Here is a 25,778-nt window from a genome sequence, read left to right on the forward strand (position 1 = left end):
ATCGGATGATGCGCTGCAGCCTCCCCTTTTCTAATGCTGAGCAGGAGCTGAACCGTACAGTCATGGATGATGTTATGGTGGATTCGATGATTGCAGTGTAGAACTGCACCATTAGATTTTGAGGTAGGCCAAACTTTTTCAGCTGCCGCAGATGGTACATTCTCTGTTGTGCTTTCTTGACAATAGTGGCAGTGTTGTTGTCCCATTTTAAGTCGTTTGAGATCGTGGACCCAAGAAACTTGAATGACTCTACTTGGGTTATTGTGGATCCATTTATGGTTAAGGGGAGGTGCTGGGGGGGAGATCTCCTAAAGTCTATTATCATCTCCATGGTTTTGAGAGCATTTAGTTCTAAGTTGTTGCTGCTGCACCAGGAGGAAAGCTGTCCCACCACATGCCTGTATGCAGACTCATCCCCGTTTTGAATGAGACCAACAACTGTTGTGTCGTCTGCAAACTTCAGAACCTTAACAGATGGATCTGTGGAGATGCAGTCATTGGTGTAAAGTGAGTACAGCAGTGGGGAAAGCACACAGCCCTGGGGTGCACCAGTACTGACTGTCAGAGAGCTTGATGTGAGTTTACCAAGTCTAACACGCTGTCTTCTGTCGGTTAAGAAGTCGGTTATCCATTTGCAGAGGGATTCAGGTATGTGTAGCTGGGAGAGCTTGCTGTGCAGCAGTGATGGAATTATGGTATTAAATGCAGAGCTGAAATCTATAAATAAAATCCTGGTGTAGGTTCCTGGGTTATCTAAATGCTGTAGTACATAATGCATACACATGTTCACGGCATCGTCTGCGGATCTGTTAGGTCTGTAGGCAAATTGCAAAGAGTCCAGCAGGGGATCTGTGATGGATTTCAGATAAGTCATTATCAGTTTTTCAAATGCTTTCATGACCAGTGATGTCAGGGCAACAGGCCTGTAATCATTTAAACATGTAGGTTTTTTTTTTTTTTGAATTGGTACAATAGTTGCGCATTTAAAACAGGCAGGAACAATTGAGAGTTCTAGAGATGCTTTGAATATGTCTGTAAATACAGGCGCTAATTGGTCGGCACAGAGATTCAAGCATTTCGCAGACACAGCGTCTGGTCCCATTGCTTTCCTGGTGTTTTGTTTTTTAAAGAGTCTATTTACATCTGATTGGCATATTGTTAGAGCATGCACATCTGGGGACAGGTTAGCAGATTGTGTCTGGCCTCCTGTGTTGTGTAGTTGCTGAGGCACCGCAGGGGGTGGAGACATTGGCTGGCAGGAAGAGTGTTCAGTTTGCCTGTGGCAGAGATGCAAATTGACTTGTTGTGTTTGGCTTTTGTTAGTAGTGTCAAACCTGCAATAAAATGTATTCAGTTCATCTGCAAGCTGCAGGTTATGTAGTGAGGGGGGAGGAGATTTCTTCCTGTAGCTGGTAATTTCATGTAGAGATTTCCATATTGTGGATGAGTCGGCGTTAGAAAAATTTTCCTCAAGTTTTTGAGAATAATCTTTTTTTGCGGCGGTAATGGCTCTCTGCAGTTTGTATTTTGCAGCTTTGTAGAGGACTTTATCGCCTGTACGATATGCCCTTTCTTTATCGAGGCGCAGCTTCCTAAGATGTGATGTGAACCAGGGTTTATCGTTATTGTACCTGGTGCACTTTTTTGTGGGGATGCAGGACTCTTCACAAAAGGTAATATATGATGTCACAGCGTCAGTGTATTCATTTAGGTCACTGGAGGATTCTTTAAATAAATTCCAGTCAGTTAAATCAAAGCAGCTCTGCAGTTTTTCTACAGCTTCACTAGTCCATTTCTTAACTGTGGTCACTACAGCTTTGGCAGTTTTTAGTCTTTGGATGTATGTTGGGATAAGCTGTATAACTGCATGATCAGAGTTCCCCAAAGCTGCCCTGCTGACAGAGTAATACGAGTCCTTAGTCGTAGTGTAACAGTGATCAAGTGTCTTACCTTCTCTAGTTGCGCTTGTGACATGTTGCCTGTATTTGGGGAGTTCTTTGGAAAGGTTAGCACTGTTGAAATCCCCTAGTATGATAAAAAAAGAATCTGGGTACTCCCTTTCCACCTCAGTGATTTGATCTGCGAGATCTTGGAGCGCAGGCTGCATACATGTTTGTGGAGGGATGTACACAGCAGCCAAAATAAATGAAGAAAACTCACGGGGTGAATAATAGGGTTTGCAGTTTATGAAGAGTGTTTCCAGCCCAGCCGAGCATGTCCTCTTAATAACTGTAACATCCGTGCACCATCTATCATTAATATAGAAGCAGAGTCCTCCACCTTTGGTTTTGCCAGAAGTAAGTGGGTCCCGGTCAGATCTGTAGAGTGTAAGTCCATTAATCGGCAGAGCGTTGTCTGGAATAAGCTCAGATAGCCAAGTTTCTGTGAAGCAAATAGCCGCAGAGAGATAAAAGTCCTTCTTTGTTCTGATCAGTCATATAACTATTCAGAAGGAAATAGAGTGTGTGTACACAGACAGTGAGTGCAAGCACACGCAGGAGCTAGTAGCCTATGAACAGTGACAGTGAGTGTCCTAGTACAGTTACAGTATATAACTACAATACAAAATACAATCACTAAGTAGTAAAGGACAGCAGAAATACTGTCTAATACTATCTAATACTGTCTAATACTGTCTAATACTAATGAGAAATAAACTAACAGAGGACAGGAGGACAGCTGCCCACACAGGCAGGCCCTGAGGCCTAAAGCTGTAAGCCTGCAGCAGCTGGCCTGTCTCTATGTAACACAAAAGCTACTAACTAAAATACAATGTCTATCTAACTAACAACAATATAGGTGTGTATAGGAGGTGTATGTGAGCAAAAACGCTAGGTAAATGACCACAATAGAGCTCTTGCTAAGCCAAAGCACAAGGGAGCAACTCTCTCTCTATGCAAGTCTCAGGCAAGGACGGAGAAACGGAACATAGCGGCCGCTATTTATAGGGTAGGGGCTGGCCAGGGTCCCCCTCTGTGATTGGCTGCCGTCAGAGGGCCTGGGAGCCCTCTGATTGGCTCTAAGGACATCAATCTGGGCTATGACGCTATTCGAGCTCGGTATTCGAGCTCGAATAGCGCCGTTTGCTCGAATAGCTCGAATAGTGAATGGGCTATTCGCGTTTACTCGAATAGCCCATTCGAATAGCTGCAGCTATTCGGAGCTCGAATACCGAGCTCGAATAGCTGAAAAAGAGCTCGAATATTCGAGCTACTCGAATATTCGAGCTCTGCTGAGCACCACTGTGTGACAGTTGCACATTTGTAATTCCAATCACTGCAGTGCATACCTGTAACCTGTTCAGTGCACCTACGTAAGCGCAAGCAGTGCAATATACCACCAGTCATTGCAACTGTTCACGGTGCCTGTGTGTGACAGGTGCACATTTTTAATTCCAATCACTGCAGTGCATACCTGTAATCTGTTCAATGCGCCTATATGAGCGCAAGCAGTGTAATATACCACCAGTCATTGCACCTGTTCACGGTACCTGTGTGTGACATGTGCACATTTGTAATTCCAATCACTGCACCTGTTCACTATTCAGTGCACCTACCTACCTACCTACCTATGTGAGCGCATGCATTGTAATATACCACCAGTCATTGCAACTGTTCACGGTACCTGTGTGTGACAGGTGCACATTTCTAATTCCAATCACTGCAGTGCATACCTGTAACCTGTTCAGTGCACCTACGTAAGCGCAAGCAGTGTAATATACCACCAATCATTGCAACTGTTCACGGTGCCTGTGTGTGACAGGTGCACATTTGTAATTCCAATCACTGCAGTGCATACCTGTAATCTGTTCAATGCGCCTACATGAGCGCAAGCAGTGTAATATACCACCAGTCATTGCACCTGTTCACAGTACCTGTGTGTGACAGCTGCACATTCGTAATACCAATCCCTGCATACCTGTTAACTGCACCTATGTGACAGCTGCACATTGTATTGTATTACCAGTCACTGCTACCTGTTCACTGCACCTGTGTGCCCGCACGCTGTTTAGTATACCAGTCCGTGCATACCTGTTAACTGCACCTGTGTGACAGCTGCACATTGTATTGTAATACCAGTCACTGCTACCTTTCACTACACCTGTGTGACCGCACACTGTTTACTATACCAGTCCATGCATGCCTGTTAACTGCACCTGGTTGACAGCTGTACATTGTATTGTAATACCAGTCACTGCTACCTTTCACTGCACCTGTGTGACCGCACGCTGTTTAGTATACCAGTCCATGCATGCCTGTTAACTGCACCTGTGTGACAGCTGCACATTGTATTGTAATACCAGTCTCTGCTACCTTTCACTGCACCTGTGTGACCGCACGCTGTTTAGTATACCAGTCCGTGCATGCCTGTTAACTGCACCTGTGTGACAGCTGCACATTGTATTGTAATACCAGTCACTGCTACCTTTCACTGCACCTGTGTGACTGCACATTGTATTAGTCAAGTCAGTGCATACCTTTCACTTCATCCCCCCAATATGGACAAAACAACAGGCAGAGGTAGACCCAGAGGCAGGCCATCCGGCAGGTCTGTTCGAGGTCGTGCTGACGTGATTTCGTGCGGCCCTGTTCCAAAGTACAGTGCTCAGAAGAAGGCACGTCCCATCAACTTCCAAGATTGTCAGGACGTGGTTGACTATTTAGCACAGAACACCTGATCTTCCGCATCCACCAGCACTACTCCAAGTACCACATCCGCTACATTTGACACTTCGCAGGAGTTATTTGGTGGGGAAATCACTGATTCACAGCCATTATTGTTACAACAAGATGAAGGCGCTAAGCAAGTTACACCACCTCATATGTCTGAGTTAGGCGACACTATGGATATAAGGTGTGAGGAGGAGGATGATGAAGTACCTGCTGTTGGTGCAGTTTTGGAGGTGTCTGATACAAGTGAAGCTTTAGAGGATGATTATGATGATGATACTGCCATGGACACCACATGGCATCCTAAAAGACACGATGACCAAGAGGACAGTTCAGAGGGGGAGTCAGAGAGGAGTAGGAGGAGACGAGTTGCTGAAAGAAGCAGGGGGAGCTCATCGTCAGGAACAGCTGGTGGCAGTGTCCGGCGCCATGTATCGCCACCTATGGACAGCCAGCCAACATGCCCTTCAACGTCAGCTGCTGATGCCACCATAGTGCCCACACTCCAGGGTGGCTCAGCGGTGTGGACATTTTTTAGTGTGTATGGCAAAGATGAGAGCAATGCCATCTGTACTCTCTGCCACCAAAAATTGAGCCGTGAAAAGGCCAACACCCACGTAAGGGACAACTGCCTTATGAGGGCACATGCAGAAAAGGCACAAACTGCAATGGGAAGACCACCTGAGGAAAAGCAGCACACAAAAGCTAAGCCACCCTCCTTCTCCTGTTCCTCCTTCAGGTGCATCATCTTTAGCCGCTTTCTCCCTTGCACCTTGTAATGATCCGCTCAGCTGGCTGCACAGGCAGACCGCCTACCTGCCTCCTTTGAATGCTGGCAGTATAAAAGCCATGTTCTCCCACAATCCTTTGCTAGTCATGATGGTTTGTTAATACACTCCTGGAGTGTCAGCCTTGCTATTGTTGCTAGAGATTATTTTAGAGTAATTCCTGGGGACTGTACTAGGCAATCCTTCTAGTGCAGTCAGGTTGTATTATCTGTATTGCCTGTTTGTCCTGTCCTTGCGATTGCACTGTCGCCAGCGGAAGGCGATAGTGAATCGTTTGGTCCAGTGCCTGGATCGCACTTGCCCTAGCGGTAGTGGCAGTGGATCTCTCTAACCTATGTCTTGGAGTTTTACCGTAGCTGCGGGTGCTACTGGTTACTCCTTCTGTCTGTCTTGCCGTGTGGATCGCACTCGCTCTGGCGGAAAGAACAGTGGATCCTGCTAGGCCTATTCCTGTACTCGGATCACACTTGCTCTGGCGGAAAGAGCAGTTGATCCTGCTAACTCTGTTTCTGTACTTGGATCGCACTTGCTCTGGCGGAAAGAGCAGTTGATCCTGCTAACTCTGTTTCTGTACTTGGATCACACTCGCTCTGGCGGAAAGAGCAGTGGATCCTTCCTGTCCTATCCCTGAACCCGGATCGCACTCGCTCTGGCGGAAGAGCGGTGGATCTTATCTGACCTATTCCTGTTTCCCGTTCGTTTGTCTGTCTGGAGCAAACGCTTGCGGTTGTCTGCGGTAAGGCAGCCGTTTAGCAAGCGTTCCTGTTATTTGTTCATTTGTGTTGAGTCGTTAGTCAGGGTGGCGTGCTTGTCTCTGTTGCGCTTAACGTGCGGAGACCGCGCTGTAAACGCGTTTGCTGTTGCGAATGAGTACGGTGTTCGCGTTTAGCTAGCGTTTGTTATTTTTCATGATGTTCTAATCATTGTTGTTTGCTGTGCCTTTGCTACTCTCGTGTTCTGTCCTGCTCGGCCTTCTGTCACTATTTGGCAATCGCCATTCTTGCGATTGCGTTCTCGCTTTGTTTCTGCGGATGTGTGTTCACCGTCGCCGGGTGGCGACTAGATTGGGGAACACGCATTCGGTCTATCTCTGTGCTCTCTGTCTCTTTAAGGGCTATCTTGCCCTGCCTTGCTTCCCATCGTACAATTCCTATCTGGCATCTGTGGCTGTGCAGAGGATCTGTTCCTCGGCACTCCACGCCTCCATCTGCCGGCGGGAATTCCCCTCTACAGGTGCATAGCACCCTTGCTGGGTTCCCTCAGATTATACGCTTGTGGAGGATTTCCGCAGTGTCAGCGCGCATCCTGTGCACTGACCACGGGAATAATTCCACAATCGTTACACACCTTCACAATCACAGCCTTCCTCCACTCCGCCTCTCACCTTGAGTGGTTCCTGTTCCTCTGCCCACCGCAGCAGCCAGGTGTCTGTGAGGGCAATCTTTGAGCCAATGTCTGCCAGTCAGCCTCTTGCCTGGCATCTCACAGCTGGCTTGGCGGAACTGTTAACCCGCCAGTTCTTACCATACCAGCTGGTGGACTCTGAGGCCTTCCGAAAATTTGTGTCCATTGGGACACCGCAGTGGAAGATACCAGGCCGCAATTATTTCTCCAAGAAGGCGATACCCAAACTGTACTATGAAGTCGAGAGGCAAGTGGTGTCATCTCTGGCACACAGCGTTGGGTCAAGGGTCCATCTGACCACGGATGCCTGGTCTGCCAAGCACAGTCAGGGCAGGTACATTACTTACACAGCCCATTGGGTCAACCGGGTGGCCGCTGGCAAGCATGGAGTACGTGGCTGTGCAGCGGACCTAGTGACACCTCCACGGCTTGCAGGCAGGCCTGCTGCCACCTCCTCTCCTCCTGCTACATCTTCTTCGCTGTCGTCCTTCTCCTCCTCCTTGGCTGAGTGGCAGTTCAACTCTACTGGTGCTGCGATCTCCTTTTCAGCTACACAGCCCCAGCTCCCCAGGGCCTATGCTGCATGCCAGGTACGACGGTGTCACACCATCTTTGACATGTCTTGCCTCAAAGCGGAGAGTCACACTGGAGCAGCTCTCCTGGCTGCTCTGAACAAACAGGTGGATCAGTGGCTGACCCCGCACCAACTGGAGATCAGCAAAGTGGTGTGTGACAACGGCAGCAATCTCATTTCCGCTTTGAATTTGGGAAAGTTGACACATGTACCCTGCATGGCACATGTGCTCAATCTCGTAATTCAGAGATTTGTATCTAAGTACCCAGGCTTACAGGACGTCCTAAAGCAGTCCAGGAAGGTGTGTGGGCATTTCAGGCGGTCTTACACGGCCATGGCACGCTTTGCTAATATTCAGCGGAGAAACAACTTGCCGCTAAGACCCTTGATTTGCGATAGCCCGACTCACTGGAATTCGACCCTCCTGATGTTTGACCGCCTGCTACAACAGGAGAAAGCCGTGAAACTGTATCTCTAAAACTACAGTCAATGGACACAGTCTGGGGAGATGGGGATGTTTTGGCCGAAGTACTGGACACTGATGTGAAATGCCTGCAGGCTCATGCGGGCGTTTGAGGAGGTGACAAACCTGGTGAGTCGCAGTGAAGGCGCCATCTGCGACTTGATCCTTTATGCCTTCTTCCTGGAGCGTGCCGTGCGTAGAGTGGTGGATCAAGCTGTGGAGGAGCGTGACCAGGAGCAGGAGGAAGGGTTGTGGGATCAATTCTCAGCAGAAGTCGGTATAGGCACAAAGTGGTGGAAATGTTTCCAAATCACCAGAAGGCAGAAAGGATGCAGCACTTGCAAAACAAGCTGGCAACTATGCTTTACAATGCATTTAAGGGTGATGTCACAGCACAAGGGAATAAAGGTACCACTGCCAGTAATCCTTCTCCCATGTCCATGCAGGCAAGGACAGGACGCTCCAGCGATCTCATGGTGATGTCGGACATGTGGACATTCTTTAGTCCTACGCCTCACCTTAGTGCTTCCGCATCCACCCTCCACCAACGCCTGGACTGGCAGGTAGCCGACTACCTGGCCTTAAGTGCGGATATAGAAACTCTGAGCAGCGATGAACCCCTGGACTACTGGGTGCGCAGGCTTGACCTGTAGCCAGAGCTGTCACAATTTGCCATCCAACTTCTTTCTTGCCCTGCCTCAAGCGTCCTGTCAGAAAGGACCTTCAGCACAGCTGAAGGCATTGCCACTGAGAAGAGAAGTCGCCTAAGTCAAAAAAGTGTTCAGTACCTCACCTTTATCAAAATAAATGAGGCATGGATCCCGGAGGGCTACTGCCCACCCGAAGACTAAGTCACTAGTCAGTCCCCGCACACAGCATCTCTGCCTGCACGCAGTGTGACTGCCTGCCCCATGACTAAGTCGCTCCCCACACAGCATCTCTGCCTGTAGGCCGCTTGACTTCCTTCTCCGCCACCACCAACAGGGTCCAGGACTCCAGGCGGATTCCTGAATTTTTAAGGCAGCTGCTAGCAGCGGCCACTATAATAATTTTTCTGGTGCGTGTACATGCCTGCCGAATTTTTCTGGCTGCACTGCAGCTGCAACAACAAAACAAAAGGCATGTACATGTGCCAATTCCCCTTCGTGATCGTTATCTTGCCGTGGTGAAGGGGCTTGCGTATCACAATGAAGCAATGACCGATGGCTATATGAGTGTCTCGGGGGGAGGGGGGTGGGGGGCAGGGGCGCACACCAAAGATAATAAGGTCATTGCTTCATTGTGGACAGACCAAATTCGATCAGCTGGACAGTCACTGTTGTTCTGTCATTGAGCTACCTCAGCCTGGCGACCATATGGGCTTGAAAACCGCTATCGCCGGCACTATGATTTCTGCCCTTAAAACGCTGCTTTGCGTCAAATCCAGGTTTTTCCCCAGGACTTTTGGCATGTATCCCGCTCCCCCATGCAAAAACTCAGATGTTAGACCCTTTGAAACATCTTTTCCATCACTTTTGGGGGCAGCATAAATGTTTCTAGTTTTCAAAGTTCGCCTCCCCATTGAAGTCTATTGCGGTTCGCGAACGTTCGCATGTTTGCAAACGTTTGCGGAGGTTCGCAAACGCGGTTCATGAACTGAAAATCGGAGGTTCGGGCCATCTCTAGTGGGTAGTGGTGGGTATAATGTTGCTGAAAGTGAGTTGAGGTGGGCATAACATTGCTGGGTGTGTATCATGGGTATAATGCTTCTGGGTGTGTTTTGTGAGGGGTATAATGTTTCTGAGTGTGTCAAGTGTTGGGTATAATGTTGATGGGTGTAAATAGTGCTTGGTGTAGTGTAGCAAGGTTAGCTGTGAGTAGTGCAAGTTTTAAAATTTTTGGATGTTGCATTGGTAGCAGCGAGTATAGTGTTGGCAGCTTTGGGTAGTGGACAGTATAACTTTGCTGATTGTGAGCAGTGGAGAGTGTAATGTTGCTGGATGTGGGTAGTATAAGAATATCATTTGTGTGGGTAATGGTAGACATACTGATATAGCAAGGTGTGGGTATAATGTTGTTCAGTATGAGTAGTGGGGGGTGTAATGTTGCTGGGTGTGGGTAGTGGAGGTCATAGGGATGGCACTGCCTAGGAGAACTCACGGAGAAGCATTTGATCAGCTGATAGATTTGTAAGGGTTTGATTTGCTGGTCATAATCATGTTTTAATTTAGGAAGTCATAACAGGAAATCAGAACCTTACAAATCTATCAGCTGATCAAATTGATTACATGCTTCTCCATGAGTTCTCCTAGGCAGTGCCATCCTTAGTGGTGGATTAATATAGCAAGGTGTGCGTATAATATTGCAGGATTTAAATGGTAGAGGGTATCATATTGGTGGGTTTAGATAGTAGAGGGGTATATTCTTGCTGAGAGTGTTTAGCCCCTTTGCACAGAAATACCATTTCTTTTCACACAGAAATATCCTCTCCCATCCTCACACAGGGCTTGAATCAGTAAGACAAATAGCATGCCTTATCAGAGTTAACACGCCTTATCAGAGTTAACACACATTATCAGTGTAGCATAGCGAGCGCTACGAACTTATGCCTGCTAATTGGCAATGACGAGAGCTCCACTCATCCTGCCCTGAGCCCCTCCAGGTCCAATCACTTTAAAAGACATTATCCACGCACTTTCATTGGCCCAATAGGCTGCCTGTCACTTGACAGGAAACTTGACAGGCAGCCTATTAGCAGGCATACGTTTGTAGCACTCGATATGCTACTCTGATAAGGTGTGGTAACTCTGATAAGGTGTGGTAACTCCGATAAGGTGTGTTGGCTCTGATAAGGTGTGTTAACTCTGATAAGGCATGCTATTTGTGAATAAAGCCCCATGAGACATCATAGCGCCCAACAGCCCCTCTTTTGGAACAAAATCACATCACTCCATCCCTCCTCTTTGCTCATTAGTCCATCTTTCAGGATTGATGTACTGCTCTGTGTAATACAGTGTATATATTTTTCTACAAAAAACATATTTATGAGACTCAAAACTTTATTCCCAGGCCCTAAATCGATTTGTTGATTACTTTAAAATGTCCATACAAAGAAAAAGTATTGGGGTTGTGTTCATGAGGTATTTGTGGCGCCGCTGCGTATGACTACATGGGGCTTAATTCACAAAGCGGTGCAAACTTTTTCGCGGACTTTTGCACACGCAATTTGCCGCGATTCGCGCGATCGCGGACTTTTGCGCGCGCAATTTGCGGCAAATTGCGCGCGCAAACACCCGCGATCGCGCAAATCGCGGCAAATTGCGCGCGCAAAAGTCCGCGAAAAAGTTTGCACCGCTTTGTGAATCAGGCCCATTGTGTTGTGGTTGTGATTGGAAGGGTGGCAGGGGCGTCATAAAGGGGAACTGTACTGAAAATAAAGTAATGGCTCAAATTTCTTATATTTTTTACAATATTCATTCATTCATAGATTATATATTCAGTGTTTGCCCATTGTAAAATCTTTATTCACTCTGACTTACATACTGAAATGTATCACAGGTGGTGACATCTTTAGTTCTGTCAGGTGAGGCTCAGCGGAATGTTCCTTACTGAGAGTTCCAAAGCAATTACAAAGTATACCTGGTCTCCCAGAGTGCCCTGGGGTAGAATTCTGCATAGCTAATCAGCCTAGGCATGACTGGGAGGGCGGGGTTACATACCAGTTTGCAGCAATATATAGATGTAACAAGTGCTGTTGATGCCAGGAAAATTATCATAAGAGTGATACAGTGCAGGATTAAGGCCAGATGGGGCCCTAAGCAAAGTAGAAGATTTGTCCCCCCCCCAATAGCCAAGTATGGTTGCCCCCAGTATAGGTAGCCAGGCATAGGTGCCCCCAGCATAGGTAGCCAGTTATAGGTGCCCCCAGTATAGGTAGCCAGCTATAGGTGCCCCCAGTATAGGTAGCAAATTATAGGTGCCCGCAGTATAGGTAGCCAGCTATAGATGCCCTCAGTATAGGTAGCAAGTTATAGGTGCCCCCATAGGTAGCCAGCTATAGTTGCCCCAAGGATTGGTAGCAAGCTATGAGTGCCCCAGTATAGGTAGCCAGCTATAGGTGTCCCCAGTATAGCAAAGTATAAGTGCTCCAGTACAGATAGCAAGTTATAGGTGCCCCCAATTTAGGTAGCCAGCTATGTGCCCCTATTATAGGTAGCAAGTTATAGGTGCGCCCAGTATAGGTAGCCAGGACTAAAGGTCTCCCCAGTATACAGGATCTTTTCAAAAAAATTGCATATTGTGATAAAGTTCATTATTTTATGTAATGTACTGATAAACATTAGACTTTCATATATTTTAGATTCAAATACACACAACTGGAGTAGTTCAAGCCTTTTGCTCACAGTACCAAAACCACTGGTAAATGGTTTACTGACCATGGTATTACTGTGCTCAATTGGCCTGCCAACTCTCCTGAGAATCTGTGGGATATTGTGAAGAGAAAGTTGAGAGACGCAAGACCCAACACTCTGGATGAGCTTAAGGCCGCTATCGAAGCATCCTGGGCCTCCATAACACCTGAGCAGTGCCACAGGCTGATTGCCTCCATGCCACACCGCATTGAAGCAGTCATTTCTGCAAAAGGATTCCTGACCAAGTATTGAGTGCATAACTGAACATAATTATTTGAAGGTTGACTTTTTTTGTTTTAAAAACACTTTTCTTTTATTGGTCGGATGAAATATGCTAATTTTTTTAGATAGGAAATTTGGGTTTTCATGAGCTGTATGCCAAAATCATCAATATTAAAACAATAAAAGGCTTGAACTACTTCAGTTGTGTGTATTTGAATCTAAAATATATGAAAGTCTAATGTTTATCAGTACATTACAGAAAATAATGAACTTTATCACAATATGCTAATTTTTTGAGAAGATCCTGTAGGTAGCCAGGTTTATAGGTGTCTCCAGTATAGGTAGCCAGGTCTATAGGTGCCCCCAGTATAGGTAGCCTAGAAGGGGAGCAGCAGGCACAGAGCGGTGGGAGGGGGGCAGCCTCCACCCTCACTCACCTGGGGCTCCCCTTCCGCGCTCCCCCTCCAAAATTTAGTGCAGCGTCAGCGAGCTGGAAACAAATGACTTCTTCTTGGTTCCAGCCAGGTGCCAGAGCTCTGTGTGCTGATGGTGCGGTCATCCAATGCCGCTCTCAGTGTACTTGCACGAATCAGGAAGAACAGTGAGAGCGGCATTGGACAACTGAGAAGACCAGACCAGCACCATGCAAATCTTTGGGGAAGAGGTAAGTGGTTCCCCGCTTCCCCGCTTGCTTCTCCTGCACTAAATTCTGTAGGGGGAAGCGCGGAAGGGGAGTCCTAGGTGAGGGAGGCTGCCAGGCTGCCCCTCCCTGCCCCTCTGTGCCCGCTGCTCCCCATTCCTGCGCTGTGAGCTCTCCTGTTCACGGCCCAAAGGCCGGTTCTGCAGTGCTGATGGGCCCCTCAGACTCCGAACAAACTGCTTTTGTTGCCTGTTCGATAATCCGGCCCTGAATAATTTTCTGTATTTTACTATAAGGAACTACAAGTTCCTCTTTAATGGCATCCCTCTTTCACATCTCAAAAAGTTGGTAAGTAAAGTAGTGGCGCCACTGCATAACACCTTGGCCACCCAACATGCACAAAAGATAGCTCCTTCTCTGTTCAGAATCTGGATTTGGAATGGATTTGTTAGAGAACACAAATAGTCAATACCTTTTCCAGTTGCTCATGCTTCACTGTTGTGCTATATTATATTAACAACATACAAGCATAATTATTCTCAACATCTATCTTCAACAGGGTGCAGTCGTGACCAATCTCCACCTGAAACCCAGCCAGGGTGTGAGAGTGAAGGGATACATTGCTGAGGACTGTAAAGTGTACGTTTGCCATATACTTTTATACAGGTTACAGAAATCTGAATTTTTTTTGTTTTGTAGTAAACAGCACTCTCTCAGCTTTTTACTGTATTATATATCATTGACTCTTTTCACAACACTGTGAGCATGAAGTACTCCAATTCATTGTTTAGGTAGCACTCACAATACAATAATCAGTGGCTGATTTTTCTGTGCAATTTTTATGAAAATTGAATGGTGTATATATATATATATATATATATATATATATATATATATATATATATATATATATATATATATATACAGTGGGTTGCAAAAGTATTCGGCCCCCTTGAAGTTTTCCACATTTTGTCATATTACTGCCACAAACATGAATCAATTTTATTGGAATTCCACATGAAAGACCAACACAAAGTGGTGTATACATGAGAAGTGGAACAAAAATCATACATGATTCCAAACATTTTTTTACAAATAAATAACTGCAAAGTGGTGTGTGCATAATTATTCAGCCCCCTTTGATCTGAGTGCAGTCAGTTGCCTATAGACATTGCCTGATGAGTGCTAATGACTAAACAGAGTGCACCTGTGTGTAATCTAATGTCAGTACAAATACAGCTGCTCTGTGAGGGCCTCGGAGTTTGTCTAAGAGAATATTGGGAGCAACAACACCATGAAGTCCAAAGAACACACAAGACAGGTCAGGGATCAAGTTATTGAGAAGTTTAAAGCAGGCTTAGGCTACAAAAAGATTTCCAAAGCCTTGAACATTCCACGAAGCACTGTTCAAGCGATCATTCAGAAATGGAAGGAGTATGGCACAACTGTAAACCTACCAAGACAAGGCCATCCACCTAAACTCACAGGCCGAACAAGGAGAGCGCTGATCAAAAATGCAGTCAAGAGGCCCATGGTGACTCTGGACGAGCTGCAGAGATCTACAGCTCAGGTGGGAGACTCTGTCCATAGGACAACTATTACCGTAGTCATGCACTGTACAAAGTTGGTCTTTATGGAAGAGTGGCAAGAAGAAAGGCATTGTTAACAGAAAAGCATAAGAAGTCCTGTTTGCAGTTTGCCACAAACCATGTGGGGGACACAGCAACCATGTGGAAGAAGGTGCTCTGGTCAGATGAGACAAAAATTGAACTTTTTGGCCAAAATGCAAAACGCTATGTGTGGCAGAAAACTAACACTGCCCATCACTCTGAACACACCATCCCCACTGTCAAATATGGTGGTGGCAGCATCATGCTCGGGGGGTGCTTCTCTTTAGCAGGGACAGTAAAGCTGGTCAGAGTTGATGGGAAGATGGATGGAGCAAAATACAGGGCAAACTTGGAAGAAAACCTCTTGGAGACTGCAAAAGACTTGAGACTGGGGCAGAGGTTCACCTTCCAGCAGGACAATGACCCTAAACAATAAAGCCAGGGCAACAATAGAATGGTTTAAAACAAATCATATCTATGTGTTAGAATGGGCCAGTCAAAGTCCAGATCTAAATCGAATCGAGAATCTGTGGCAAGATCTGAAAACTGCTGTTCACAAATGCTGTCCATCTAATCTGACTGAGCTGGAGCTGTTTTGCAAAGAAGAATGGGCAAGGATTTCAGTCTCTAAATGTGCAAAGCTGGTAGAGACTAGTGTTGGGCGAACATCTAGATGTTCGGGTTCGGGCCGAACAGGCCGAACATGGCCGCGATGTTCGGGTGTTCGACCCGAACTCCGAACATAATGGAAGTCAATGGGGACCCGAACTTTTGTGGTTTGTAAAGCCTCCTTACATGCTACATACCCCAAATTTACAGGGTATGTGCACCTTGGGAGTGGGTACAAGAGGAAAAAAAATTTAGCAAAAAGAGCTTATAGTTTTTGAGAAAATCGATTTTAAAGTTTCAAAGGGAAAACTGTCTTTTAAATGCGGGAAATGTCTGTTTTCTTTGCACAGGTAACATGCTTTTTGTCGGCATGCAGTCATAAATGTAATACATATAAGAGGTTCCAGGAAAAGGGACCGGTAATGCTAACCCAGCAGCAGCACACGTGATGGAACAGGAGGAGGGTGGCGCAGGAGGAGAAGGCCACGCTTTGAGACACAACAACCCAGGCCTTGCATGAGGACAAGAAGCGTGCGGATAGCATGCTTTGTACCACCATGCAGTCATAAATGTAATAAAGATAAGTGGTTCAATAAACAGGGACCACGCGGCAACGCTAACCCAGCAGCAGCACACGTGATGGAACAGGAGGAGGCGCAGGAGGAGAAGGCCACGCTTTGTGAGACACAACAACCCAGGCCTTGCATGAGGACAAAAAGCGTGCGGATAGCATGCTTTGTACCGCCATGTAGTCATAAATGTAATAAAGATAAGAGGTTCAATAAACAGGGACCACGCGGCAACGCTAACCCAGCAGCAGCAGCAGCAGCAGCACACGTGATGGAACAGGAGGAGGCGCAGGAGGAGAAGGCCACGCTTTGTGAGACACAACAACCCAGGCCTTGCATGAGGACAAAAAGCGTGCGGATAGCATGCTTTGTACCGCCATGTAGTCATAAATGTAATAAAGATAAGAGGTTCCATAAACAGGGACCGGCAACGGTAACCCAGCAGCAGCAGCAGCAGCAGCAGCACACGTGATGGAACAGGAGGAGGCGCAGGAGGAGAAGGCCACGCTTTGTGAGACACAACAACCCAGGCCTTGCATGAGGACAAAAAGCGTGCGGATAGCATGCTTTGTACCGCCATGTAGTCATAAATGTAATAAAGATAAGAGGTTCCATAAACAGGGACCGGCAACGGTAACCCAGCAGCAGCAGCAGCAGCAGCAGCACACGTGATGGAACAGGAGGAGGCGCAGGAGGAGAAGGCCACGCTTTGTGAGACACAACAACCCAGGCCTTGCATGAGGACAAAAAGCGTGCGGATAGCATGCTTTGTACCGCCATGTAGTCATAAATGTAATAAAGATAAGAGGTTCCATAAACAGGGACCGGCAACGGTAACCCAGCAGCAGCAGCAGCAGCACACGTGATGGAACAGGAGGAGGCGCAGGAGGAGAAGGCCACGCTTTGTGAGACACAACAACCCAGGCCTTGCATGAGGACAAAAAGCGTGCGGATATAGCAGCAATGCTTTTTGCCGCCATGCAGTCATAAATGTAATACAGATGAGAGGTTCAATAAACAGGGACCGGAAACGCTAAACCATCCCAGATGTTCATCGGTCATGTTACTTGGTTGGGGTCCAGGAGTGTTGCGTAGTCGTTTCCAATCCAGGATTGATTCATTTTAATTTGAGTCAGACGGTCTGCATTTTCTGTGGAGAGGCGGATACGCCGATCTGTGATGATGCCTCCGGCAGCACTGAAACAGCGTTCCGACATAACGCTGGCTGCCGGGCAAGCCAGCACCTCTATTGCGTACATTGCCAGTTCGTGCCAGGTGTCTAGCTTCATGCCCGGTTTCAGGTCCAGCGGTGCCAGCCACAAATCCGTCTGTTCCTTTATTCCCCTCCAAATTTCCTCCCCTGTGTGCTGCTTATCCCCAAGGCAGATCAGCTTCAGCAACGCTTGCTGACGCATGCCAACAGCTGTGCTGCACTGCTTCCACGATCCTACTGCTGCTGGTGCTGGGTTAGCATTTCCGGATGAGGTACAGCTTTGAGATGCGTTGGAGGAGAAGGAGTCAGAGAGGTAGGTGCTGCTGTTGTTATCCAGCTGTTTGCGGCGTGGGCAACACCCGCGCCGTAGCAGGTGAGGAATCGCTGCCAGGCTCCACAAGGTTCACCCAGTGCGCGGTAAGGGAGATGTATCGACCCTGGCCGAACGCACTCGTCCAGGTGTCAGTGGTGAGGTGAACCTTGCAGGCAACGGCATTCTTCAAGCTTCGGGTTATTTAGCTGACCACGTGCTCATGCAACTCAGGCACTGCAGAGCGCGCAAAGTGGTAGCGGCTGGGAACCACGTAACGTGGGATGGCCACTGACATCATGCCCTTGAAGCTGTTTGTCTCCACCACTCGATATGGCAGCATTTCGCAGGCCAGAAGCTTGGCTATGCTGGCTGGCTGTTACTGCCACGGCCCGGGGGTCATTTGCTGGCAATTTCCTCTTGTGCTCAAACATCTCAGAGACAGACAACTCAACCGTAGCGCTGCACACCGAAGGGCTGTTGGTTGTTGTGTTTGATGAACACTGGGAGACCTCAAGAGCACTAGTCCGGAAAGTGACAGTGTCAGCATCGTCTGATGTTTGTGAATGTTGTGAACCACGCAATGGCTGGGCTACTGCTGCTGCTGAGGCGGGTCTGGTGGTGAGTCTGGTGAACCCAAGGGAGGCAGTGTTGCTGGTGGTACCCTGTCCTGCCGCGTTTGCCCACAGAGTGGGATGTTTGGATAGAATGTGGCGGCTCATGCTGGTGGTGGAGAGGTTGTTAATACTTTTCCCCCTGCTCAGGCGGGTCTTGCACACCTTGCAAATCGCCATGGTAACATCCTCAGTGCAGTCTTCAAAGAAAGCCCAGACTTTAACTGGCTGAGGACTCGGACCTCGTGCGTGATGTGCTGGTGCTGCTTAACCCACTGCTGGACGCTTGAGAGGTCATCCAAGTAATTATCTGGTCCTGTTCTTTTGGATCTGTGAGGGTTGTTGTCCTGGACAACATGGGCAGTATTGAGTGGGTTTTCTTGGGTGCTCCCCTGTGGCCTGTACGTGAACCGTCAGGGGAAACACCTCTTCCCTTGCCCCTCCCTCTTTCACCGGATTTCTTCCTCATTTCACTTATCCTTAAAGTACACGCTGACTGGCAGCAGTACAGTGGCAGTACAGAAATGCTATACAGTGGTGGGTGAGCGGTGTACCACTATTGTCAGCAGTGACACAGAGCACAATGCTATACAGTGGCGGGTGAGCGGTGTACTACTGTTCCCAGCAGACACAGAGTGGAAGTAAACACAATGCTATATAGTGTGGCTGAGCCGTGTACACAGAGTGGCATTAAACACAATGCTATATAGTCTGCTATATAGTCACCCCGAACAGGGTGATGTTCTGCAGAACCCAAACAGTGGCAAACACTGTTCGCCCAACACTACTGGGAGGGAACGCAGATTTTAGTACCTAAACACACGATACAACATGTTTTCCGGGGTCGGACTCTGAGGCACATACAGATGGTCCCGATCATCATCCTCATCATACAACTCTTCTCCTGAGTCTGACCCACCCACCACCTCTGCCACCCCAACATCCCCAGACACAGACCCCTCATCGTCCTCAACATTAACTTGGGATGCTGGCCTGAGCCAGACCTCCTCCTCCACATCAGGCCCCATCATCTCCTCAATGGCAGCCCTCATTAATCGCTCTGGCGACGGACTGATGGACACAACGTTCTCCTCCGGGGAGGGCTGCTGCTGACCACTGGCTGCTGGGGTGGATGTTATAGCTTGCGTGGGGCGTTGGCTGTTGCTGTTGTTGGGAGTGCTGCTCACAGCGGAGGTCTCTGGGGAACTCATGTTGAGCTCATATAGTGGTTGACGGTGAGTGGAGTATTACTGATCCCAGCAATATACACACTGACTGGCAGAGTACGCAATGCTATATAGTGTGGCTGAGCGGTGTACACAGAGTGGCAGTAAACACAATGCTATATAGTCTGGCTGAGCGAGCGGTGTACTACTGTTCCCAGCAGAATCAGAGTGGCAGTAAACAATGGTATATAGTCTGGCTGAGCGGTGTACACAGAGTGTCAGTAAACAATGGTATATAGTCTGGCTGAGCGAGCGGTGTACTACTGTTCCCAGCAGAATCAGAGTGGCAGTAAACAATGGTATATAGTCTGGCTGAGCGAGCGGTGTACTACTGTTCCCAGCAGAATCAGAGTGGCAGTAAACAATGGTATATAGTCTGGCTGAGCGGTGTACACAGAGTGTCAGTAAACAATGGTATATAGTCTGGCTGAGCGAGCGGTGTACTACTGTTCCCAGCAGAATCAGAGTGGCAGTAAACAATGGTATATAGTCTGGCTGAGCGGTGTACACAGAGTGTCAGTAAACAATGGTATATAGTCTGGCTGAGCGGTGTACACACAATGCTATATAGTCTGCTATATAGTGTCAGTAAACAATGGTATATAGTCTGGCTGAGCGAGCGGTGTACTACTGTTCCCAGCAGAATCAGAGTGGCAGTAAACAATGGTATATAGTCTGGCTGAGCGGTGTACACAGAGTTTCAGTAAACAATGGTATATAGTCTGGCTGAGCGGTGTACACAGAGTGTCAGTAAACAATGGTAAATAGTCTGGCTGAGCGGTGTACACAGAGTGGCAGTAAACACAATGCTATATAGTCTGGCTGAGCGAGCGGTGTACTACTGTTCCCAGCAGAATCAGAGTGGCAGTAAACAATGGTATATAGTCTGGCTGAGCGGTGTACACAGAGTGTCAGTAAACAATGGTATATAGTCTGGCTGAGCGGTGTACACAGAGTGTCAGTAAACAATGGTATATAGTCTGGCTGAGCGGTGTACACAGAGTGGCAGTAAACACAATGCTATATACTCTGGCTGAGCGAGCGGTGTACTACTGTTCCCAGCAGACACAGAACAGTAAACAGAATGCTATATAGTGTGGCTGAGCGAGCGGTGTACCACTATTCCCAGCAGACACAGAACAGTAAACAGAATGCTATATAGTGTGGCTGAGCGAGCGGTGTACCACTATTCCCAGCAGACACAGAACAGTAAACAGAATGCTATATAGTGTGGCTGAGCGAGCGGTGTACCACTATTCCAAACAGACACAGAACAGTGAACAGAATGCTATATAGTGTGGCTGAGCGAGCGGTGTACCACTATTCCCAGCAGACACAGAGTGGCAGTAAACAGAATGCTATATAGTGTGGCTGAGCGAGGTACACAGAGTGGCAGTAAACAGAATGCTATATAGTGTGGCTGAGCAAGCGGTGTACTACTATTCCCAGCAGACACAGAGTGGCAGTAAACAGAATGCTATATAGTGTGGCTGAGCGAGGTACACAGAGTGGCAGTAAACAGAATGCTATATAGTGTGGCTGAGCAAGCGGTGTACTACTGTTCCCAGCAGTGACACAATGACAGGGGGGACCCTGGCTAGCGTGGCTGGAGCGCGAACTACCCTGCCTGCCTACCCAAAGCTAAACCCACAGACAAATGGCGGAGATATGACGTGGTTCGGGTATTTATTTACCCGAACCACGTGACCGTTCGGCCAATCAGAGCGCGTTCGGGTCCGAACCACGTGACCCGTTCGGCCAATCACAGCGCTAGCCGAACGTTCGGGGAACGTTCGGCCATGCGCTCTTAGTTCGGCCATGTGGCCGAACGGTTTGGCCGAGCACCGTCAGGTGTTCGGCCGAACTCGAACATCACCCGAACAGGGTGATGTTCTGCAGAACCCGAACAGTGGCGAACACTGTTCGCCCAACACTAGTAGAGACACACCCTAAAAGACTGGCAGCTGTAATTGCAGCAAAAGGTGGTTCCACAAAGTATTGACTCAGGGGGCCGAATAATTACGCACACCCCACTTTGCAGTTATTGATTTGTAAAAAATGTTTGGAGTCATGTATGATTTTCGATCCACTTCTCACACGTACACCACTTTGTATTGGTCTTTCACGTGGAATTCCAATAAAATTGATGCATGTTTGTGGCAGTAATGTGACAAAATGTGGAAAACTTCAAGGGGGCCGAATACTTTTGCAACCCACTGTATATATATATATATATATATATATATATATATATATATATATATATATTTTAATCTTAAAACAATATATAATTGACCATGACGATTTCAAGTACCCCCTGAGCCCAACTAAAGCACCCCCTGGGGTACACGTGTTGAGGGCCTAGGTTCTACAGTAGAGAACTGTTACATGCAAGGATGAGGGAGGGCAGTAACATGAGGTGTTCTTGTGCTTCCCAGAGGGAGGTGTCACTGCACAGCACATAGTTGTCATGTATGATTTAATTGATGATACATTGGCTATGTTATTGTTTAGTTTTATTTGATGTCCGATCAGTATCATGTCTGAGGAGGAGCTGCTTTTATGTTTCACATAATGGAGGATGTGAGGTATGGGCACGATTGACTCTCATTCTTTATTTTTTTAGTTTTTCTATAAATGTGGGAAAAGATGCTGACAACTATGCCGTACACTGCAATCCTCGATTCGACCAACACGGAGACATCAAAAAATTAATCCTCAATTCAAAAGAGGGCAATGTTTGGGGCGCAGTAATGAAGAAAGATGCCTTCCCATTCCAGCAGGGGGCAGAGACTTGGGTAAGTTTACACACTGGAGAAATACAGGATGAGGGGAGTGAGGACTTTTTTTTTTATAATATAGCCAGGACGTTCCACGAAAGAATCTCAATAATGTTGCTAGACATATTTACGATCACATGAGACATGGCTCTGGCTGTGAGAGTGGTAGATAGAGGCTCTGGCTGTGAGAGTGGTAGATGTGGGCTCTGGCTGGTAGAGTGGTAGATGGAGGCTCTGGCTGGTAGAGTGGTAGATGTGGGCTCTGGCTGGGAGAGTGGTAGATGTGGGCTCTGGCTGTGGGAGTGGAAGATGGAGGCTCTGGCTGTGGGAGTGGTAGATAGGAGCCCTGGCTGGGAGAAGGGTAGATGGGGGCTCTGGCTGGGAGAGTGGTAGATGGGGGCTCTGGCTGGGAGAGTGGTAGATGTGGGCTCTGGCTGGGAGAGTGGTAGATGTGGGCTCTGGCTGTGGGAGTGGTAGATGGAGGCTCTGGCTGTGGGAGTGGTAGATAGGAGCCCTGGCTGGGAGAAGGGTAGATGGGGGCTCTGGCTGGGAGAGTGGTAGATGGAGGCTCTGGCTGTGAGAGTGGTAGATGGGGGCTCTGGCTATGAGGGTAGTAAATGGGGGCTCTGGCTGTAAGAGTGGTAGGTGGGTGCTCTGGCTGTGAGAGTGGTAGATGGGAGCTCTGGCTGGGAGAGTGGTAGATGAGGGCTCTGGCTGGGAGAGTGGTAGATGGGAGCTCTGGCTGTGAGGGTGGTAGATGAGGGCTCTGGCTGGGAGAGTGGTAGATGGGAGCTCTGGCTGGGAGAGTAATAGATGAGGGCCCTGGCTGGGAGAGTGGTAGATGGGAGCTCTGGCTGGGAGAGTGGTAGATGAGGGCTCTGGCTGGGAGAGTGGTAGATAGGAGCCCTGGCTGTGAGGGTGGTAGATGAGGGCTCTGACTGGGAGAGTGGTAGATGAGGGCTCTGGCTGAAAGAGTGGTGCATAGGAGCCCTGGCTGTGAGGGTGGTAGATGAGGGCTCTGACTGGGAGAGTGGTAGATGAGGGCTCTGGCTGGGAGAGTGGTAGATGTGGGCTCTGGCTGTGAGGGTGGTAGATGAGGGCTCTGACTAGGAGAGTGGTAGATGGAGGCTCTGGCTGGGAGAGTGGTAGATGAGGGCTCTGGCTGGGAGAGTGGTAGATAGGAGCCCTGGCTGTGAGGGTGGTAGATGAGGGCTCTGACTGGGAGAGTGGTAGATGAGGGCTCTGGCTGGGAGAGTGGTAGATAGGAGCCCTGGCTGTGAGGGTGGTAGATGAGGGCTCTGACTGGGAGAGTGGTAGATGAGGGCTCTGGCTGGGAGAGTGGTAGATGTGTGCTCTGGCTGGGAGAGTGATAGATGTGGGCTCTGGCTGTGGGAGTGGTAGATGTGTGCTCTGGCTGGGAGAGTGGTAGATGAGGGTTCTGGCTGGGAGAGTGGTAGATGTGTGCTCTGCCTGGGAGAGTGGTAGATGGGGACTATTGCTGGGAGAGTGGTAGATGTGGGCTCTGGCCACGAGGGTGGTAGATGGGGGCTCTGTCTGTGAGAGTGGTAGATGGGGGCTCTGGCTGCGAGGGTGATAAATGGGGGCTCTGGCTGGGAGGGTGGTAGATGGGGGCTCAGGCTGGGAAATTCCCACACTATAAACATAAAAAAAAAAATTGGGAAAATAGGAAAAAAATGCCAGGGATCTTCATACAGCCATATTGCGGCTGTATAGCAATCCCTGGCCAAAGCGCTGCGGCTGCGTATGGACCCCCTGGAAACCCCGTCAGGAAATTTATTGCTCTTTCTTTTGATACATGTAAAATTACACTACCGTTAGGTACTAAAAGTGACATTTACCGCATTTAGAAGTATACTTTTTTCCTTCGAAACTTTAAAATCGATTTTCTCAAAAACTATAAGGTCTTTTTGAAAAATTGTTTTTTCCTCTTATTCCCAATGATCTCCTTAACATATCCTGCAAATAGGGTTTCTAGAATTTAAGGTGGATTTGCTATTAACCATTAAAGTCGGCTGGTTTTTAAATGTGTATTTTATTTCCTTTGATACTTTAAAATCGATTTTCTCAAAAACTATAAGGTCGATTTGAATTTTTTTTCCTCTTGTAGCCACTGGGGGCCCCTACAAGCTCTGGGGCCCTGGGACAGCTGCCTCCTTTGCCTCTATGGTAGCGCCGGCCATGGCCAAACTCATTACTGATGCATTTACTTGACCCACTGATATAAGAGTTTGGCTATCGTATACCCAAACTCATTACCGATTGTTTCTGCTGTCCCTGCCTCTTTGTGCACTCACCTATATCATGGCATTAAGAGGCCACGCTATTGCTGATTGCCTGCAACAAATTTAAGCATCTACTGCCCCCATAACCGCAAATTAGCATTGTGGTCTATTGGGGAGCCAAAAGACAAAAAGAGCCCGTACACAAAAAATCCCTGTTTCCCCTGTATTTATTTAAAAAAAAATCTTGCCATAGAAGCATGCCTGTGTGACTGCAATTCTTCAAATGGTAAGTAAGGTTAATTAACTACGGTTTCAGCAACTCCTACCGTGTTCCTGAAAAGTCCAGGTTTGCTGGAACATTTACATTCTCCTATGCTTGTGCTGTCCAGTGAAGAACCGTAGTTACTAAATCTGTGTCTCCTTTGTCTTCAGGTCTTCTTTAGGTACCTGGAGGACGGCATTGTTGTATGTTTATCATCAGGAGAACAATTCGCATTTCCATTACGCTTCCCATTGGAAGAGATCTCATATGTGTCCCTGATGGGTCTCCAGCTCACAAGCTTCTCAATAGAATAAATAAGAACCCAGCAGCATAGACAGGTCTTCTTTCCATCTGTAGACCTCTTTCTCACCCATGTGGCAGCCTCTAACTGGAGAATGCTGCTGAAAAATGGCTATGAAGACCTGTGAAAGCAAAAACATTAACCTCCCTGGCGGTGCATTTCCGTCTGGATTTATGAGTTTAAAAGCGGTACATTTTTTTTTCAAGAATATTAGGCGTCCAATTCTTAAGTCATAACTCACCAAAATATGTCAGAATAAAAGCCTGGTAGACATTCTGCATATAAATAAAAGACTGGAACACAAAATTGTTGAAATAATTACATTTATCAGTAAATTGAAAAAATAGCAAAACTGTACAAATAAGGCACTCGATTATAATACACTATGTACATACAGTACAGTATATACCTAATACACCTCCCGCGTGTGGTATATCTTAAAACAGGGAGGGAATGGCACACAGGGCAACATTACAATCAGAGCAGTACATATGTATGTAGGAGGCACGGCGCTCAACTCTGGCATCTGTTGAGGTCTGATACTTAATGCAGATACATTCACAAATCTTCCAGATAAAATCTGCATGAGTTACTGGCCTGTCACTGCACTGTTTGTACAGGATGTACGCATTCCACAGACTTTGTTCCAGGAGATGCCAAAATATGTTTTTGTAATAATTCTTCTGTTTGTGGACTGCGGAGTAGAAAGTCATCGCCTGGTCGGCTCTGTCCACACCACCCATGGTGTTGTTGTAATCCAGCACATCTTGAGGCTTGCCGAAGAATTACCTCTTGTTCTGGTGGTGACAGTCGAAGTGTCATGTACTGTGCGAAGGAGAAAGACATCTTTCTTGTCACGACAGCGGACAGCAAACATTTTTCCCTTCTG

At 47.6% G+C, this 25,778-nt stretch overlaps 1 protein-coding gene across 1 annotated transcript in view; it reads left to right on the forward strand.

The window, feature by feature from the left end:
- Positions 1-25,130, forward strand: part of LOC137531600 (galectin-1-like) — a 49,788-nt gene extending 24,658 nt beyond the window's left edge. Inside the window, exons 2-4 of the mRNA XM_068251543.1 lie at positions 13,712-13,791; positions 21,930-22,101; positions 24,759-25,130. Coding sequence (XP_068107644.1) covers positions 13,712-13,791; positions 21,930-22,101; positions 24,759-24,902 — 396 coding nt within the window. The 3' untranslated portion in view covers positions 24,903-25,130. The remainder of the gene's footprint in view (positions 1-13,711; positions 13,792-21,929; positions 22,102-24,758) is intronic.
- Positions 25,131-25,778: the final 648 nt, after the last annotated feature.

Source organism: Hyperolius riggenbachi, chromosome 9, assembly GCF_040937935.1.
Source record: "Hyperolius riggenbachi isolate aHypRig1 chromosome 9, aHypRig1.pri, whole genome shotgun sequence".
Lineage (NCBI taxonomy): Eukaryota > Metazoa > Chordata > Amphibia > Anura > Hyperoliidae > Hyperolius > Hyperolius riggenbachi.